We start from the raw sequence: 21,736 nt of genomic DNA, 5'->3' as shown, positions 1-21,736 counted from the left end.
TGACCTAAATAGATACTGTGGAAAGGTTCATTAATTTTGCCCCCGCGAGAGCTCATCAAGTTGGACCATTTATTATAACTTTTGTTTTTGTTGACTTTTGGATTGTTTCAAAATTCAAAGGCATGTATATGGACATGGTAGACATGCTGACAAGATAGTTAAGTACATGTCCCTTCATTTCTGCTTCTATTTTCTCCTTTATTATATTGGATTTTTTTTCATAAGAAAAAATGGCAATGAATTCTTTTTCCTTTGTGTGTGTTTTTTTTTTTTGGGTAAGATTTGGGAAATTATTGAAATCATTATCCTTTTTATTATCAAATAAATAATTATTAAAAAATCATTACCCTTAGAAATTATAATTACGTTATCATATTCTTGGATTACTTTAAAAATAATTAAAAATAATACTTTTCTCATGTAATAATAAATTTTATTGATCAAATTTATTGTAAGACCGATAAATTATATGGAAGGGAAAAAAAATCTGGGTGAGAGGTTTTTCCTCTTTTTTTTTTTTTTTTTTTTTTTTTTTTTTTTTTTTTTTTTGGCTTTAAAAATTGTTTAACCGTTCTTGTGGCTTTTCCCCAAACAATTTGCTATTCACACATGAAAAATAAATCTAATTTCTTCATATTAAAAATCTACTCTGACCGGCTCGTAGCCTATGACTGTCTTTCAAATTTGGTGCGGCCAATCTAAGATAAAAAAGTGCTAAACGAAACCATTAAAAATTAGAAAAAATTATAATACTTACATATTTACATTGTATCTTATTCCCACCATCTCAGTTTTTATTTAAATATAATTTGAGACCTAAAGTAAAAAATTTAAATGGTTCCTTTTATATTTAAATAATATATAATTTATTTTTCATCAATTTAGTTATTGTTCTAAATTATTTTTTTAATATGACTAATTTCATTTATTTGATGTTACTGATCTTACAAATTGTAAAGGCCTTAAAAATAGACGTGTCAAAAATTATAAAAAAATTAATTCAAACATTTATTTGTAATATTATTTAAGTAGCACTAATTATATTCTTGTTATATAAAAAAAAAGTTATTCAAACATTCAGTGGTACTGGTCATATTCTTGTCGTCTTTTTAAAAAAAAAAAAATCATATTCTTGTCACATCAAAAAGAAATTTATTCAAACATACATTTATTTTATTGTTTAAGTGGCACTAATCATATTCTTGTCACATTAATTCTTAAGTTTTTTTGAGAAAATTTGTAGCAATTTCAACATTTTTCATTTTCTTAATGGTAATTTAGTTGGACTACTATTGTTAAAACTACTGCAAATTTTAATACAAAAACTAAAATTTTAAAAATTGATGCGAAAAAGACTATAATTAATGGCACATTAACAACTATAAAATAATAACTAAGTATTTGAATTACGTATTGTGATTAATGACACAACAATTTATAAGACCTATATGATAAAATTGTAATATTTTTAACATCACATAATTGTTTTAGCCTTCTCAAAAGTGGAGAGAAAAAAAAAATATATATATATATATATATATAACTCACAATTTTTAATTAAAACAAAATCACTTATTCACCTTATTGGACATTTCTCAATTAGGAGAGGCTAGGACATGGCCTAAGTGAACTAGGCCCAACCCTTGGTGAAGAGAAGTGATGAAAATAGCCCCACTTTGTGACCAACAAACAACCTGGCTAAATAAAATTTTAACTAAAATTTTGTTTTTTTTGCTAAACTTAACTAAATTTTTGTTAGAAAGTCATTTTCCAATCTATTCTACCTATTAACTTTTTGGATATGTTCCTAACAATATTTTTATTTCCTTCTTTATTCTACTTAAATATTATTTTTATATTTCAATTGTAGGGAAGATACCTAGAAATATATATTGGGCCATGAGCCCTGTCCGAGGACTCCTATTAGTCCAAGGATAAGGGAATGTTGATGTGGAAGTACGAGCTAGTAAATAGTGGAAAGTGACTGGTCATAAGAGTTCAAGAAGGTGGCCTAAGGACAAATTTCTCCTCAGTTGTAACGGTGCAGAGGTTAGAAGGGTTGACCTGCCATCAAGAGCAACGTTCCGAGCAATTCCACTGTTAAGGATAAGTATCAAGAAGTAACGAGACATAGGAAAGGTAAGAAATATTTGAGGAAAGACAATTATCACCGCATTAAATACTCTGCAGCTAACTCTCTAGCCACATTAATGTGGAAGTGATACTTTAACAATAATTTTCAGCCTTACAGCTACTCCCAGAAACTTCAGAAAGGTGCTAATAGAATAAGGATCAATACTAGCAACTTGATTTACACGTGGAGGGTGGAGATGGAAGGAAGAGAATAGTATAAGAGAGAAAGAAGCCCTTGAATGAGAGGGATCGGAGAATTGAAAAAGAAACATTGTAACAATAGGAACTAGATTTGTAATCAAATTCAAAAGAAATATATACAAGAACTAATCTCCTCGAATCATGCCGAGGAAGATTTTCTTTGGGTAAACTAATTTTTCTTTACTTTCTTGTCATCTGGATCCACTGTAATTGTTATCCCACTCATTAGAACCTAGTTTTCTAACCCACTTTCTACAAATTCATTGTATTGGGCTCTTTGGGCCTAGATCCTATTACCTCTTGGGCTTAGGCACCAAATTGTGGCCTTACATCAATCATCCTACAACCACACAAAAATAAATAAAAACAAAAAAATAAATAAATTAAAATGTTATGAAATCCGACACTATATACACATGGTGCATCAACTTACACAGTGACGGCCCTAGAAATATTTTTTAGGGGGGTCATTTAGAAAGTTAAATTAAACAAAATTTAATAAAAAGAAAACTTAAATATATTAAGTTATCGATCCAAAAAAAATAAAAAATAGTTGCAAATACATAAAATGTTACAATATCCTTCTATGAGTTTTTATATTTTGAAATCATCACATGATAATTCATTATCAATCGTTATTATCTATTGTCAATGTGGGTAGATATGATCATTTTATTTTATTGAGTTTGTATAACATTTTTATTTTTATGCAATTGTCACTATCTATTTGTCATTATTTTTATAAAAATATTTTAAACTAAATGGCAAAACTTATCTCACTTGCATTGTTATGAATTATTAACTAATACAACCACACACATCCATACATCAATAATACACTAAGTGTCTACTTAACTAATCAAATGCTTGAATCTCTCTCATGAATCTCGTCTCATCTCTCTTCTCTATTTGACTATCTTGATATCTCTAATTCTAAGAGTAAAGAGTGAGTGTTTGTTAGTTATGCGCAAGGTTTTCAGACTCGGATCGTTCATTGAACCGTAAAAGGGAGAGGTTCAAGGTTTTTGAGGTCGAACCGAGGTTGACCGGGGTTGAACCGTGATGACGTCATAATTAATTTAATAATTAATTAAAGCCTAAATATAGATATTAAATTTATAAAACTAGCAAAATTGACAATATATCTATATATGTGAGGGAAATTTAATGATTTTAAAGCATATATTTAATAATTAAATAAGAAAGTTAATAAAATAAAATAATAACCATGAAAACATTAAAATTTATGTTTAATTTTTGAAGTAAAGTTGAATATCTTAGAAGGATTTTAATTATAATTTTTTTTATTCCTTGTAAGAGATGAATAATTTAATTAAGTAGAATAAAATTGTAAAAAAAAAAAAAAATTGCTAAGGGGTTGGACCACACGGTTCTCACCGGTTCGTGCGGTCCAACCCCGGCTTTAGAGGTTCACGGATTTAAAAAAAAATCCGGTTCTTTATGCTTAAAAAACCAGTTTTCATCCTGGTTCCCGATTTTCACGGTCCGACCTCCCGGTCTGGTCCAGTTCTAAAAACTATGGTTATGCGTATGTGTATGATATGTGCATTATTTATTTATTTATGGTTATAAAGTAATTTGTGTGAATTGTGATGTGTATGAGTATGATATATACATGTATAGTGTAAATATAATATAACTTAATATAATCTAATATTCAGGAAATACAGAGGGTTTGATACATGTATGTGTATTATTATCATGTTATAATAATTTTTTGTTATAAAGTTAGTGATTTGAGGAAAAAAAAATAGTAAAGTTGATATGTGATCAGGGTGTTCAAGATTTAAGTCATGGTGTGCAAAAATATTTTTAATGATAAATTAAATCGGTAAAAAAAATATTATATATAAAAATTTTTTTAATAAAAAAATCAGGGGGTTCATTCGAACCCCCTGAAATACATCTAGCACAGCCCATGAACTTACACCGTAAAAGTGGATTTCGGTTAACTCAACTATAAAGTCTCTGTTGATTAAATAAGAGATCTGTGATTCAATTCCTACTTACACAAAAAACAGATTGGTATTTTGGTTTAATGATAAATAGCACAATCATAAAAAACGAAAATCATACTTGAAACTTTATCAAAATAAACTTACACTGCAAAAACTCACCCACCAAGTATAACATTTTTTTTTTTTTTAGAACAAGTATAACATTGATTGCTCACTTATTGTGTTATCCTCTAATTTTATCTCCTATTTTGGATAATTTAATACATTTTCCCCAAATCATTTTAAATCTTAATTTTATTTCCTTATTAGTTTTTATTTGTTAATGAATTTATATTTTTAATTACTTCCCAAATTCCCTCTCCATAATTTCTATTTATGGTTTCATTACTTCATTCGCTCTTCTGGGTTCTTTTAGGTGGAAAAAAAATATTTGAAAATGATGAATTGTCAATGAATTAGAATAAAAATGTACCTCATAATTACTATTTATTTTTTCAAATATAATTTAAAAAGTAATATGAAAGGTTTAAATATATATTAGGGGATGCAACCAAATAAATATAAGGTTAAAAGGGAAATTCATTTGAGACAGAACCATACTAGGATACGTGCATTAAGACCAGCCCAAGACATTGTGCATCGAGGCCGAAACAATTACAACTGCACTACAGCAGGCCGGCCCACCTCGTCCCACTGAATTGTCCCATCAATGAGCTGTTTCTTTGGCTAAAAGATGCCTCGGATAATGATGCCCCTACCCCTACCATGCCACACTTATTGCTACGGGTATAAATACCCCTTCCCCTCTCAGCTGGGAGAGATGAGAAATAACTTAGGCTACGTTTGGATAAGGCATTTGGGTCTGCGTCTTTTTTTTTTTTTTTTTTTTTTTTTTCACGCGTTTTTGAGCTTTTTTGAGTGCTGCTGTTACTGTTTATGTACTGTTTAATGAATAGTAACCGCAAATTTTGACTTTTTCAATTTGTTTCAGCCAATCACAGCACATCGTGTGCTGTTCACGGATCCACAAATTTCACTTTTCAGTAACTTTTTCATTAAAAATTGGTCCCACGATACTATTCACACATTTAAAAATTATTTTACTATAGTGTTTTTCAGTTTTCAGTTTCAGTTTTCAGTTTTCAGCTGTATCCAAGCGTCTCATTTCAACTCTTCTTTCCAAAATTAACAACTAACTTGAACTTCAGAGTGCTTACTGTGGCATAGTGTGGCATTGTCCCCCTTTTGTGCAAGACCCTAATATCATGCAACATAAGCCGACATCATGAAGGCACAATTTCTTTACTTTGTATTATTCTAGTTGATAACTGTTTAGAAAAAAGAATAACTAAGCAATAATGAATTGGATTGTAACATAAGAATTTCATAGAGATTATGCAACAAAAGAATACTTGGAAGGTAGGATTTACAGATCAATTAAATTACTCAGGACACAAACTGTAGAAGAAATGGACCCCTCAAGACCACTAGCTTGGATATCTTTATTGAAAATACAACTCTAATGGGTTAGATTCACTTGAAAATTTTACAAGAATATATTTAAATAATATTATTGGGAAGAAAATGCATACAAATTTTGAAATTGTTTCCAACTCTGAAAAAGTTGGGGTATTCTACTAGTGAAGTTTTTACATCTAATCCTACTGCATATGGCCCAAATTGAAAACCTGAAGTTTTTCAAGTATAAACCTATAATCACTATTAGTACATAAATGGAAAAGGTCACAACCACTTACACTTTAGTTAATTTGGTTGAGAGCAACTAGCAACTCGCCAGTGAGATTGTGCACTAGAATGCTGCAGTCACCAAATGAAAAGTTCAGACCAGTTCAGCTTGGTGCTGATGGAATAAGTCAATCATTGAAGAGCTTATATATTAGCCAATCCTAAGGACATTTCTTTTAACCAATCTCGTAATGTGGTTAAGGAAAACATAAAACAAAAAGTCATGAAACACAGAATTTGCTTAAGGAAAACTTTTCTGAAGTGTTTGTCATACCATGGCAATTTAAAAAATATATTTACAAGGAATTAAATTTGAATTAATAGTAAATAATTACAATTGACAAGACCAACAGAAAGGAAGCTTTTCTAAAGGTAAAATATTTAATTATATTGAATCACTTGTTGCAGAAAAAACTACAATCATTATTGAGTTACAGCAAATACATTGAAGCTGAAGTTCATTGCAGAAAGTAAGAAGGGAGAGAACTAAATTTAAAATCCTATAATACTTATTCTAGCTACAAAGAATTGTATGATTCTGATTCTCTGGATATCTAAGTCCTTAAAGCTCAGCATCATCAACCCCATCAGCTGAAGATGCAAACAGATGTGCTCCCCCCTTTTGTGACACATTGGCAAAGCAAACTCTATCAGAGGGCCCAGGAGGTGGTGTGGAGGACAACGAACTTTTCAACTGATGAAGCTGGATACGCAATTCAGCCATATTGCCCATCAGTGTATCCAAGAGCTGACCATGTGCAGCCTGAGCGATCAGTAAAGACCGCAACATGTCTCCTTGAGTTGCTTGAATGTCAAGCACTTGCTGTGGAATGGCATGAACAGATGTGGAGGAACTCGAAGTAGCAGGAGGTGCATCATCAACAACAGGATCTCCATAGGAAGCAGACCCAAAGCCCCTGGATTGCTGCAATGTTTGAGCAAAAGCTTGATACTTGCGGATGTCAGCATCACTCACACTCCTTCTGGCAAACTTCAAGGACTCCTCAAAGTGAGCTTCCTTGATCTCAGCCATTTCATCTGCGGAATCCTTTGCCATAGTGCCGCTTTCCCTCTCAATATCCTTTTGAATGTCCTCTCTAATGGCATATTTGCAAGCCCGCTGGCATATTTCTGTGATATCTGCCCCACTAAAGCCTCCTGTAAGCTTGGCAAGAGCTGTAAGGTCAACATCTTTTGACACAGGTGATTTCCTAAGACAAGATTTGAAAATCTGAAGCCGTGAAGCCTCATCCGGCAGAGGGATATAGATCAATTGATCAAGACGACCAGGTCTTAGAAGTGCTGGATCAATTATATCAGGCCTATTAGTAGCTCCAATGACAAAAATAGTTTTCTTAGATGATAACCCATCCATTTCGGTTAAAAGCTGGTTCAAAACTCTATCAGCAGCACCACCAGCATCTCCAACTCCACTTCCTCTCTGAATAGCAATGGAGTCAAGTTCATCAAAGAACAAGACACAAGGTGCTGACTGGCGAGCCTTGTCGAAAACATCCCTAACATTGGCCTCACTCTCCCCAAACCACATTGTGAGTAACTCAGGACCCTTGATGCTAATGAAATTAGCCTGACATTCATTGGCAATAGCCTTGGCCAAAAGGGTTTTTCCACAACCAGGAGGACCATAGAAGAGAACTCCTCTAGATGGTGACATTCCAAACTTCTCAAACTTTTCGGGATGCTCCACTGGATATTGAACTGTCTCTTGAAGCTCTGTCTTGACACTCTCAAGTCCACCAATGTCTTCCCAGCTAACATTAGGGACTTCCACAAACGTTTCACGCAAAGCAGAGGCAGTGCTAGTTGCAAGAGCAGCACTAAAGTGATCATTGGTGACAGCCATGGAATTGAGAACCTCAGCATCGATGGTTTCATCTTCCATGTCAATCACATCCATTTTTTCTCTAATACATTGTAGTGCAGCTTCAGTAGAAAGAGCCGCAAGATCCGCACCCACATGTCCATGAGTTTCCTTGGCCACTCTTTCCAAGTTCACATCTTCAGAGAGCTTCATCTTCCTGGTATGGATATGAAGAACCTCAAGACGCCCATCTTCATCCGGAACACCAATATCAATCTCTTTATCGAACCTCCCAAACCTTCTTAATGCAGGGTCAATACTATTAGGCCTATTGGTGGCTCCAATAACAATAACATGTGCCCGGGAATTCACACCATCCATCAATGTCAAAAGCTGTGAAACAATCCTCCTCTCTACCTCTCCACCAGTCTTGTCACGCTTGGGAGCAATAGAGTCAATCTCATCAATAAATATAATCGAAGGAGCATTCTCCTCTGCTTCAGCAAAAGCTTTCCTCAAATTACTCTCGCTCTCACCAGCCAACTTGCTCATAATCTCCGGCCCATTAATACAGAAAAAGAAAGCCCCAGTTTCATTAGCAATAGCCTTTGCTATGAGTGTCTTGCCAGTACCAGGAGGCCCATATAGCAAAATTCCCTTGGGAGGCTTCACTCCAATAGTTTCAAAAAGCTGTGGATGCCTTAAAGGCAATTCCACCAATTCACGAATCTGACCAAGTTGCTTCCTAACACCACCAATATCATCATAACCAATCTCATCCAATCTTTCCTCATCTTCTCTCCTCAAAGCCTCTCCTTCACAGTAAACTTCAGTCTCAGGTGCAACAATGCAATACTCAGCAGGATCAGTCTCCATCACCTTAAACTCTACACTCCTCATCCCACCCCTCACAACAAAAAGATCACCTTTCCTCACCGGCCTAAACGAATCCATAAAATAAGGCTTCAAGTAGGCATCAAAGATACTCCCAGTAAGGCCTTCAATGGTGTCATCAATAGGTAGAACGTGAACTCTATAGCCGTAATTAATACCATGACAGTGATGAATGGAAACCACATCACCAAGCCTGACTCTAAGGTTAGAACGCACCACCTTGTTCATGAAAACCTTGGAACTGTCACAAGCAGCGTCATCAAGAACAACGCAAACCGTGTCCCGTCTCTTCTTCCCCTTGATCAAGACAGTATCACCATGAAAGAAGTTGAGGGTGTGCATGGTATCAGGGTGCAGTAAGATCACAGAGTTGTCGTCGTGGTTAATGGGCTCCTCCACGACCAACCTATTGGGAGCCTTCTTCTTCTTATCGTTGAGGGAATCCATGGATGTTGATGCTTGCTCTGCCTTGCTATGGACTAAATAGAAACAAAAGGAAACAACAGAACAGAACAGAACAAAAGCAAAGCAATAGAATATAGAGTAAAGTGTGGGGGAGTATGTGGGGGTATTTATAAGAAAAGTTTTGGGGTTTAACCTTAACCTTTGTTGAAAACCGATTTCTGTGAGGATTAGGAAACGTGGGAGTCACGGTTGGTGGTGGTATTCATATCAAGTTTCGGACTTTTAACATTGTTCACCGTGTTCTGTAGGAATTCGGAGTTGTAATCTCAAGTAAAAGAAAAAGTGTCTCGACTCTGGTCCGTTGTACACCTGTAATCAGAAAAGCCCCACCAATTTTTTTCACTTTTTTATAATTCAAATAGTCCTAGTTTAGTGGCAAATTAAATCATAAAACTCAAGAGGAAAAAAAAAAAAAAGTTAGAAGAGAAAATAATTAATTTTTTGTGCTAAGGCATGGTCTTTTTTTTTTTTTTTTTTTTTTTGGCTAAAATGCAAAACTTATCCTTTAAGTTTTTTCAGAATTCATTTCAGTTTTTTTAATTTTATTTTCATTCATTTTAATCTTTTAAGTTTCAGATTTATTCAATTAAATCATTTCTATCAACTTTTGTTAAAAATTTCTGAAAAAAAAAAAATTTTGAAAAATACTTTTCAATCATTAATTGAATTTTTCTAAATAAAAAATTTTGAAGAAAAATTAAAAAACTGGAAAATTAATTACAATATATAACAAAAGTTGATGGAAAAGCCTAATTGAATAAACTTGAGAGTTATAAGACTAAAATATACGAAAGCAAAGTTAGATAATTGAAATGAATTTTGATGAAACATAGAAGAATATGAGTTTTGCATTTTAACATTTTTTTTCACACAAAAAATGTGCATGGGTGATATGCTAAACACTTATTATTAATGATATATATATATATATATATATATTTGTATTTATAGAATAACTAATAGTTGAAACGTTTGATTTTTTGTTGGCCACTTTTCATTACGTCATGTGGCTACATAAATTATTGACACTTTTTTTTTAATTTTTTAATTTTTTTTTTTAAAAAAGGCCTATTCTTACAAACTAGAGACACAAGGCTGTAGTGTTATAAAACTGCCTATTTCTTTTCTCCTTCACAATTTACATATAAATTTTTTTTCCTTTTAAGTTTTTACACCACATTTACTTTTAAAAACGATAAACAACCATATCTTTTGGTTTTGCCTTTTAAGAACATCCACAATAGATGTGCCAAATGTGCCAAATGCCAAATGTGCCAAATATTTGGCACATTTGGCACACCAAACACAAAAAACCCCCTTTATAAGATGTTCCAAATCTCATAATTTTTGCTACATGTAAACAGTACTGTTCTATTTTGGAATGGTACGGACAAGAATGCTAAAAAAAAGAAGTTTTTTATTCATTTCTCTCTGATCCTTTTTGACTTTGTTGTTGTTGTGCTTGATGATGATGGTGGTGGGAGGAGTTAATATATTATTTTAATGTGTAGTAAATATTATTTTAATGTATAGAATTGAATGATAGAACATCTGATAAATGAGATATTGTAAAATGATGTGGTAAAATAATAAAGTAGGCTTTTGGTGTGTCAAAATGACATTTTTTTTTTTTTTTTTTGCAACAACTGCTACGAATTCTCTCTACTAAACGTTTGGCATAAACTATATATTAAAAAAAAAAAAACTATTTCAGAGAAAGAGATATATTAGAGTTATAAACGAACATATATCAACGGAGATTAGAAACCATCTATGACCGTGAGACATAGAGATACAAATCTGACAAGATGCAGACAGAGTTGGAGAGAGAAATCTGAGGGAGAGGCCTCTTCACTATTGTCAGACCGTTCTTCCTTCATCTCTCAGTTCCACAAAGTTGTCAGTAAGTTTTATTTGCTTGAAAACTTGAGAATAGTTCTAGGCATGACCATGGTGCAATCTTTTTCAATCTCTGGCCCAGCCCCAATATAAGACCATTCTTTCTTGGTAATTTTCAACTAATCTCTTATCCTATTGTCTACAATTAGGTTTGCTATCAATTTAGGGATTTTGTTGAAATCAGGGAAACAACCTAGATGATCAAATTCTACTTGAATTGTTATTAGGATTTTTTTTTTGGCTTGCAATCTGGGTTATTAGAGAAGAAGAGAAGGCAGTGGAGCAAACACAGGCCAAGAAGGGAAAACATTTTTCAAATCCATAATGATTACAAGGTTGCCCACAACTCATTCCCGCATAGGTATTTCCCCACAAAAGGAAAATTGCTGGTATTAGTCTCTATCACGTTTTAGAGTTGGTCATGATAAATACCTATAAGCCATTACTTTTAGTTGTAGAGAAATTATGAATCTATCAACTATCGAACTATTTGACTAAGGCAAATAGCATTAGACTTGATAATAGATTTTTCTTTGCATGTTTCCCTCATTAGGCACATCTCTTAGGCCTGTTTATTTGCCCATGAATCAAAACCATTCATAATTTTTGTATAATACTACATTCACAAATTGTCGCTATAGTGGATAGAATGACTTATTTGTGTTTTACTATGAGGTGGATTTTAGCAAAATATTTTTTAATTTTGTTTTGAGAAAATTGGAACTTGTTTGAATTTAAAAATGGCTTGAGAGTGAGGTTATGATAGCTATTGTCCTGCCCTATATGCATATAAGCATGTAAGGCTGTGTGTGTATTTTTCTCATTGGGAAAAATTTATATCATTAAATGTCTTTTTTATATTTGGAGGTTATTGTTTTACATTGTAGGTTTGGAGAATTGACAGGTTTTTTTACTTGAATTCTGTTGTGATGCAGAATGTACATTTTTTGGTGTGTCACAGTTTGCATTCTTTGGCAAAGATGTTGTTGAGTTGGGAGGTTGTCATTCTTCGTCACTTGGAGTTTTTAAAATGGTTAGTGATGTTTTTACTTTAATTTTAGGATTTTCCCTCTTACCTATTTTCTTTATTTGGCCCTTTGGTTTACTAATCTATTTAAATTTTGTTATTTTAGTTCAAGCTTTTCTAAACCAGGTTTGATCTTATTGAAAAAAAAAATTTCTGAGCAAAGTATGCTTCTTTAGTTTTAGATATTAATTTTTGCATGTCAATGAATTTTAATTAGTGTTTTATTTGTACATTTAGCTACTATAGTTTCTTTTTTCTTTTTCTTTTTCTTTTTTAGGTTTCTTTGTTGCATGTTATATAATATATTTGGAGCTTGATATTAGAATTCATGTTTGTTTTATAAAATTTTAACTTTATATTAGAATTTATTTATTTATTTTTGGAGCCTAATTGATTTCGTTTTGCATATAATTCTAAACATAAAAGCCAGTTAGGACTAGATGTAGTTTATAATTGAACATAAGAGTAGGATTCAGAAGTCGGGCTTGGTGCAATGATAAGTACCTTCCATAGAACAAGTCACTATGTTAGTTGGAAATACTATAGTATGGCTCATATTTTTTTGGTTTCAAGAAGTTACAAATCACATAAACCCAAAATAATTTGGATTCCTTTTTTTTTGGCAAAATCTTTTTGTTGAGAACAATATACTCCTGTGAAACTGAAGGTCCAGTTGTTTCCAATTGATGATGCCATTTGGGAAATGGTGAGATTAAAAAAAATATATTAGTTGTTTGATAAGAGACATTTAATTAATTATAAACCTCACATGAAGCTTTTTTTTTTTTTTTTTTTTGTATATATTGTTAATTTTTTAATTGTCTTGGTTGTTTGTCAAAATAGGTTTCTAATTTGTATATTACATTATTCTCAAAAATTTTAGGTGCTTGAAATTTATGATTCTCTCTATATTAGCACCTGTAGATCAACCAAGTTCTATTTAAGTACATCTTGGCTTTGCTAGGTGTTCGACAAAAGTCCTTCAAGGGCAACTGGTGTACATGTGTTGGGATAATAGAATAGATGAATTGGCACAAACTATATAATGGCCCATGAGTGACTAAGCTGCTTAATTAATTTGTGTATCTCTGTTTCATAACTTTTATTGATGAAAATTGTTACCTGGAAAGTGGTTTCTGCTTTACGCAGAATGAGGTCTACTAGCATAAGTTTTATGCACTAGATTATTAAAATTAACAGTTTGATACAAATCATTTTATGTTTCACATGGCAATTTGTCTACGAATCTCCTGGTGTTAAGAATAGGTATTTCTCAACTAAAAAAAAAAAAAAAGAAGAAGTGTTTTTTAGTTTTATCATGTAAGTCTTATGAATTAGATCATTGAAATTCAAAATTTGATACTAATCATTTTATTTTTTTCACATGGCATATGTCTATGCATCTCTTGGATATAAGATTTAGATCATTTTGTTATTTTCCTGTGTAAGTTAGTGTTGTCATAAGGTATCCTCAAAAATTTAAAAGAGATGTGTAAGCCAAATATATGTCTTGGATACTTCTATATGTAACTTTATATGCTATTATGGTAATTTTGTTCTTAAGTTTTAAGACATTTTAGACATTTTGCAACAAGTGTTTTGGGTCAATATCCTATTGTGGGTTCGGTATGGAGAAGGAAATAGGCAGATTTTAATGTTGTTGGTTAGGGTATTGAGTGAATGATAAGGTTTTACTAGAGTTATTGGTGTATTAGTGGCTTTTGCTATATTAGTTGATTGTGGCGTTGAAACTGAACAAGATGTTGGTACAATGATAATTTTTAGTCTGTTTCAGTTGTGGGGTAGGGGTGGGGGATGAATCGAGTTAATTTATAAACTTATCATTAGATATCAAAGTTGGTGTATCAGGGGCATATTCAATTGAAAAATATACACTACTTAAAAAAATTAAAAAAAAAAAATCGCATTCAATAGCTTTCCCGTGCATTGCACAAGTTAGCGACTAGTATATATATATATATATATATATATACATATATTACAATGATTTAAAAAAAAATTATTATTGGCAATATTAACATAAAAAAATCATATATAAATACACATGTAATGTAGGTTGAAGCGTAACCAGATTTTGATTTATTTGACTATGAAGTGAATCTTATAAGAATAGGATGATTTATAAGAATAAACATAAAATATGTTTATAACGTTAAAAAAAAAAAAAAAGGTTTATAGCATGATTTAACATATGCTATTTTCTTATATTTAACAAATTATTCACATCCAGTATATCTATAAAATCAATAAAAATTAAATAGAGTAATTCTTAACTCCTAACCATCAAATCCACATTTATGGTTTCTTCTAAAAGAAAAAGAAAAAATGTCCATATTATCTCTAATTTAATATATATATATATATATATATATAATTTTTCTAGGATGTTTCTTAAATATTCCTTGGTTCAATGAGCTATTATGGTACAGAGAAATGATATGTTTAAAAACAAATTTGCAAAAAAATTTAAGTGGTAGGTTGTTACCAGTTGTTATTGGTGGGGGCAAAAAAGTAATTTCAATGATAGATTTAAATTAGAACCAATAATAATTAATCACCTATAATTTGTTGTGAAAGTATTGTAAAAACATTGTGGAGATAGTACTTCTCTTATGGTATATGAGTAATTATAAGAAAAATATAGTGTATTAATAATTTATAATTTTTTTTTTATGAAATACATTAAATAACACTTTGAATTAATAAGTTATGAATGGTATAAGATTAATTTGAGGAAACAAAAACCATGTATTAGTCAAGTATATATAAGGGGGCCATTATTTAAATTTATACATAAATTTACATACATATATATATATATATATATATATGTAGGGGTAAGGGCTCAAATTTGTATATAGGTCCTTGGGCCTTGGCCGAGAGCATGAGTAGTCCGAGGACAAACGAATGGTAATGAATGGTTCAGACTCAGGACTTAATGAGCAAGATACAAATGAGAAGGTGGTCCAAGGAGGAATATCTCTTCAGATAAACTAAATATAAATCAGATGTAGATCCTAATGATCAAAGTGACCTTCTAGGAAGCTCTAATGATAGGGACTTGCACCATAAATGTACAAGAAAGATGGGAACCCAAAAATATCTAAAGGAAAGCTACTACTACAGCATTGAATGCTCTATAGCTAACTCCCTGGCCGCATTAATGAGGAAGTGACCTCTGAACAATACTTCTTCAGCCTTATAACCATCCCCTAAAGGCTTCTAGAAGAGGTTGATGGGACAAGTATCAACATAAACCCTCAACTGTCTACGTGTAGGGTAAAGATGAAGGAAGAGATGTAATACAAATGAGAGTAGAGACCCCAGAAGGGAGAGGAGGAGGAAAAGGCACTGTAGTAATCTAAATTGCACTTGTACTCTATTTGACTGATTTATTTGAAAACTTACCTCCTTGGACAGTGAATTCATTCAGTTCTATGTTCCTTGTTCTTGCTTAATCATCTTCTATATCCATGCTAGCTGTTGTCAAATTAACTAGGGCCTAGTTCTTTAATCCACTCTCTACAAATTTATTGTATTAGGCTCACTGGGCCAATATCGCACACACTTTGGGAATGGGTTGTGAAACGTGTCCCTACAATATATATCTTTATATATATATTACCAAAACTAAAAGAGGAATCGAGAAGGGATTTTTTGGAAAGTTAAGTTGGACCGTGGCCCTCCTAGGCCCCCCCCCCCCCCTTCCTCTACATCTGCTTTGAGAGAACTGTCACTAGTTTCAATAGTTGTGCAAGCTCCAATGGTGGCTATGTTATTGAAGCAAGACATACAATTTCATAATAATAAGTCTACATACCAATAGGGCCGGCTCTACTATATAGGCAAGTGAGACAATTAACCAATAAAGATGTATCTTTACTTGTAAGAGTATTAATTAAGTCCTTATTAGTCAATAGAAAAAAAAAATTTGACAAAGTTTGGCAACAAACTTGATTGTAGCTTAAGGCTAGAACTCCACTCAATATATATTTATTGGATGTGACAAATCCATCATTGGATTGTGTTTTCTTTCTCATATCCTTTATTCTTGCAAAATTTTCAGAAGATTAAATATCAATAACTATGTCATCAATAAAAATTAAGTTTATGAATCGAATAGTAAACAACTATCAATTACAAGAAATTTGATATGTATATTAAGAATATAATCAATGCAATCTAACAATCATATTTTCAAAATATGTAGACATATTAATTTTTTTAATGGAAGTTGTAGCCTAACCAAGTTTGTAGTTAAACTTTGTCCATAAAAAATACCATTTAAAAAAAAATTGAAAATGCTAAAACTACTACAACTTCTATCAACTACCTCACAAATGATTTGGCAATGAATGTTATTGCTACCCCTAATAATTGTTTTTTTAATGATTGGTTATTCAAATTTGTGTTAAAAACCCCTCTCTCTCTCTCTCTCTCTCTCTCTCTCTCTCTCTCTCTCTCTCTCTCTCTCTCTCTCTCTCTCTCTCTCTCTCTCTCTCTCTCTCTCTCTCTCTCTCTCTCCCTGCTTGTTTTTATAGTTGAAAACTAACTTTACTCTATGTTTATTTTACCCTTGGTAGTGTCGTAGTGGTAGAAGACAAAGAAAGTAACCATTGTTTTATCTAAATAATGAAGTTATTCAGCCACTCTTATTTAGCTTTTAAGCTTTTACACCAGCCATGTTCATTATTGTGACTATCATTCACTTTTTTTAATATTTATAGTTTGGGTGGTGTAGCATGGGTTTTGTGGGAACTTTTTTTTTTTTTTGGTTAGATAGAACTTCACATTTTTTATTGATAGTAGTATAGGTGTTGCTTTGATGATGACGATGATATACTAGTTGTTAACTAAATAAAATTTATAATTTGTGAAAAAATAAAATAAATATATATCTAATTACTTGTTAATAAACATAACATCCTAAGAAATATTAAGTGAATTAACAATATTATCGGTTTAAAAAGAGATGTTATATAACTTGAATACAAAAATTTAATTACTAGTTTTGAATCTTAACAAGCAAGTAGAATAGATTTTATATTATAAAACAATTATTATTTAATTTATATTTAAATATATAAAAAGTCTAAATTTAATTCTTACCTTAGGTCCCAAAATATATGGAGTGAGCCTTGCGTACTAGTTTGACAAAAAATTGACACTTGTCTATGTGGCAGGCTGTTAATGGTAAGAAAAAAAAATGTCAATAGTAGGCTAGATGAAAATTAGTAAAATTAGAGAAAAAGATTCTTTATGGACTTTTTCTTTGGACCCTCTCACATAAAAGTTAAGAGGAATAAGAAATGGGAGGCATTCATGGTTTAAAAAACGAAACAATAAACCAAAAATGAGTTTAATTCCCATTTTTACCAATTGGGGTTTTCAGTTTTCATGATTCAATCGCTGATTTTTCCTATTTTTAAAGGATAAGTTCTGTGTCCTATTTCCGATTCAATTGGTTAGTCCGGTCCAGTTTTTAAAATAGTGAAATCATCATGAAAGATGTTGCTTGTCGTTACGTTGCAATATTTCTAAATGTTACAAACACATTAAAGGAGCATTCGCATTGGTCAACATGTGCCCAACTTTTGGTGACCTAATTAGGTTAAACATGGTCCAATTCTAATGTCTCCAACTCATACATAGAGGGCACAATCTCACCGTGCCTTTCTTGTGGTATATATATTCTCAAATATGTTTATACCAAATTACCAATTAATAGACTTTGTGACCTTCGAACACTAAAGTTATAAATATTGTTCATTCTCTAAAAATGGTTCATTATCAAAAGAAGTTATAAATATTGTTCCATATTGTTTGCCTTGATTAATAATCCAGTACACTTAACCCTTTCAAATATACCGAATTAAATACCGATTAAGTTATTTTGACCAATTCTTGTTGTCTCCAAGTGTAAATTCAGACATTTTTGCACGTGGAACAATTCTAATAACAAAGATAATTTCTCTCTCTCTCTCTCTCTTTTCTACTTTCAAATTTTTTTTTTTGAGAATGTACAATTTTTTTAGGAACATTATTTACGTACAATTGACATGGGAATATCCATATTTTAACCCATAAAAGTTTATGTAAAATAATAAATATCTGAGAATCAAAACTACTATATCTCAATCAAGGATCCATATCCCGTGCAATACCTAAAATCCCAGCCTTAGATTTAATCTAATAGCTTAAATCTTTGACACCTCACCAAATAACAAAAAGACTATTTTTCCCTTTAAAAAATTTCACCTGCCCACTGTTTCAGTTTCAGCCTTAACTTTTCATAAACTCATTTTTTTTTTCTCTCTCTCCCTTGCGCAGCTGCCTCTCCTTCAACCCATTCTCTGCCTCTCCTTCAATCCATTGTCACAGTAGCCCGGTACCAATCCACACAAGGCCAAGCCTCTCTCTTTGCCATCACTATTGCTTCGATGAACCAATTCTCTGAACCTCCATAGCTTCAAGAACCCAGTTGAGTTACTATTCTTCCAAAGCTTCGACGAAGCTTCAAGCTCGTCTGATTTCGACGCCGACAAAGAAGACCCATCTCGCTCTTCAACAAAAAAACTTCCTCCCTTTTTCTCGTGTGTGAAGATGTCCCAAGTCCCAACTCTCATGGAGTGAAGGTCTCTCTGAAGCAACGAAGCCATTGGCCGGATCGGTGGTTCCGACGGTACTTGGCCATTGTATCGTCGGAAAATCCCCTTTGTCCTCCTCTTTTTGTTACCCCTTTTCCCTTTGTCACTTCCTATATATTTGTGTGCATGTTTGTTATGTATAATATTTTTTTTTTTTTTTTTTTTTTTGAGAATCGTTATATATAAGATAATTTAATAGTAGTGAAGAAGAACTTCAAATAGGCAATGAAGTTTTGGAGTCTAATTAAGTGGAATCGTTAATTTTTGAAGTGTCCCATATGATAAAAATTACTCTATTTTCATTTTCTTTGTCCTACCTAACAAAACAAAGTATCAGTAGTGGTTGGCCATTTGGGTTTTATGCTTAAAATTCAATTTTTGCTTCAAGAAAACTCAACATAGAAAAATCTAGGCTTTTGTTGTAAATTTGATAACTTTTCGTAAAATGAAGCTTAATTTCTTTAAACTTGAAGGTTAATTTCTTTAATCCTAATTGCTTAATTGCTGTGATGTAGGAATGGAGGATGTTCTAGCGAGCTATGTATTCGGTAAGAAGAAGACAACAAAAGTTGCTCACTTGTAAGTACTTAAAGACTGGAATCCTTGAAATATTGATTTTATATAGTTATATATTTGGTTTGCCATTTTGATTCTTTACAAAGATTTTAAACCTTGCTAATTCGGATTAAGATGTACTTGATTAGAAGGAAATAGAAAAAATCGCTTCACCACCTCTTTTGCACTGAGCCTTTTGTTTTTGGTACCTCTTGAGCAATTTTAGGAGGTTTTTTTCTCTTTGACATTAGCTAGAAATTCTATTGCTTGGTCATGAGGTATTCTAAAAAATATTTTTCTTTTTTGTCCTTCTAAGTTTACTTAAGTACATGTTCTTTTTCCTTAAATTTGGATTGATTATCCAGCTGTGTATTATTCTAGTGGGATAATATATTTGGCATGTTGTAGTTCATTTTATACATACAAACTATGGTTCTTGAAATGTGAACTTGTGAGAAACTTTTTGTTGTCTTGAATTGTCACCAGTCATACTTTACAAGTTTTGCCCAAATGTTAAGCAATAAATTACAGATTTTTATATGTTTGTTATTGCATGTCCAAAATATTTTGGGTTTTTGATTTTAAATAATCTTCCAAAATTTGGTGATTCTATTTTTCTTCTAATAAAACATCAAGTATTTCTAGATGAACTTTGATTCTACTTGGACATTTCTATGTTATTCAGATATGGTTCTGATTTGTACAATAAAGCAAGAATTGCAACTAATTTGTTAGGCATAGTTGATCATATGAATAGCCTAGTTTGTTTTATGTTTTCATTTACTGAGGCTGAAATGTTATATGGAGTAATGACCATATGTCCCTTGTTTTTTTGTTAATAGGAAAAAAATTTAGCCTTTATTGGCCAAAATTTTAATGTATCTTTTGAGAAAAGCTTTTCAAACATTCCATGATCGATTGAAGCACCATGTATCTTGAAGTCAACCTAGGCTAATGCAGCAATGGAGTGCAAAAATGCAGCAATGGAGTGCTTGATTTTTTTCCAGCTTTTTGGTGATGGTGGAGAAACTGTCAAAAAGGGAGCTAGAACAATGGGCCACTACATCTAATCTGGAATGCAAGAATAAAGCTTACTTTGAGAAAATCTAGACACAACCAAAGGCCATCTTTGGAGGGAGCTTTAGTGATGTTGGAGACATAACACAAGCTATCGGCTACTCAAGCACATTCTTAAATATGGGGCTACAGTTATTTACAATCTAGGCTTGCATCTTCATCGAAAGGTTTTGTTTAGTTGAGGGATAGCCTAGTTTTTTTCTTTGTGTGGCTCCTGGCCTAGCTTGGGGTGTGTGCCCAGGCTATTTACCTCTGTATATGGATTTACATTTCTTTGAATAAAATTTTCTATTAACATTGAATGTATTCTCTAATTTTGACGCAAGAGTTTCCTTATTTATTTATACAACAATCTTACAAGAATGTAGAGTTCAAACCAAGAAAATGTACTAACATGTTTTATCCTTTCATGATATTATTTTGAGAATGCAATTGATTGTGTGATTTTATGTTTAATTTTGGCGTGCTTTTCCTTCTCACGTAAGGTGAGTCTTTTTCTCTACATGGGAGTCTTCTTCTCACTTTTTTGGTGAGACATTTATGCTGTTTGGTCTTTTCTATGGTAGTGTGTCCTTTTAGTCTCCTTTTAGTCTTACGTTTTCAACTATGGATTCGGATTTTGTTCAAAAGCTACAAAATATTAAGTTGACGGAAGATGAAGGAGAAGTTATTAGGGTTGGATCTGTGCATAGGGATAGGATGTTGGAAGAATGCTCTCTCAGTCTATTGGGGAGATTTCTCATGACTAGGTCTTTTAACCAATGTGCCACAATGGCTTTATTGCGATCTGTGTGGAAGATGGGTTCTGATGTTCATATTGTTGATGTCGGAGATGGTGTTTTTCAATTTAAATTCACCATGGAGAGCCAATTGAAGTGGGTGCTAGCAAATGGTCCATGGAGTTTTGAGGATCGTCCTTTGGTGTTATGCAAGTGGGAGTGGGGCATGACTGTGAATTTTGTTCGTTTCAATTCAATACCAATGTGGGTACAGGTGTGGGGGCTTCCTTTTGATCTGTTGTCTGAGGAGGTAGGTAGAGATATTGGTAATGGTCTGGGAAAGGTTGTGGAGGTTGATTTGAAAGCTTTTTCATCAGACCAAGACCGTTTTCTACGAGTAAAAGTTGAATTGCCATTGGAGAAACCGTTACGTAGAGGGGGTGTTGTTGCAAGTCTGAAAGGAGATAAAGTCTGTATTGGTTTTAAATACGAAAGATTAGTGGGGCTATGCTTCAGGTGTGGTCGGATTGGTCATGAAGCCAGAGAGTGTT

The 21,736-nt window shown here is 32.4% G+C and overlaps 1 protein-coding gene across 1 annotated transcript; it reads right to left on the bottom strand.

Moving 5' to 3' along the window:
* Positions 1-6,509: 6,509 nt before the first annotated feature.
* Positions 6,510-9,523, bottom strand: LOC126726337 (cell division cycle protein 48 homolog). Its single transcript, XM_050431564.1, has one exon. It carries the CDS (start codon positions 9,220-9,222, stop codon positions 6,622-6,624), a length of 2,601 nt encoding a protein of 866 aa, XP_050287521.1. The 5' UTR covers positions 9,223-9,523; the 3' UTR covers positions 6,510-6,621.
* Between the last annotated feature and the right edge of the window lie 12,213 nt (positions 9,524-21,736).

The sequence above is a fragment of the Quercus robur genome, chromosome 5 (genome assembly GCF_932294415.1).
Source record: "Quercus robur chromosome 5, dhQueRobu3.1, whole genome shotgun sequence".
Lineage (NCBI taxonomy): Eukaryota > Viridiplantae > Streptophyta > Magnoliopsida > Fagales > Fagaceae > Quercus > Quercus robur.
Note: the sequence above shows the minus strand (reverse complement) of the source record. Positions and strands in the feature narration are given on the sequence as shown.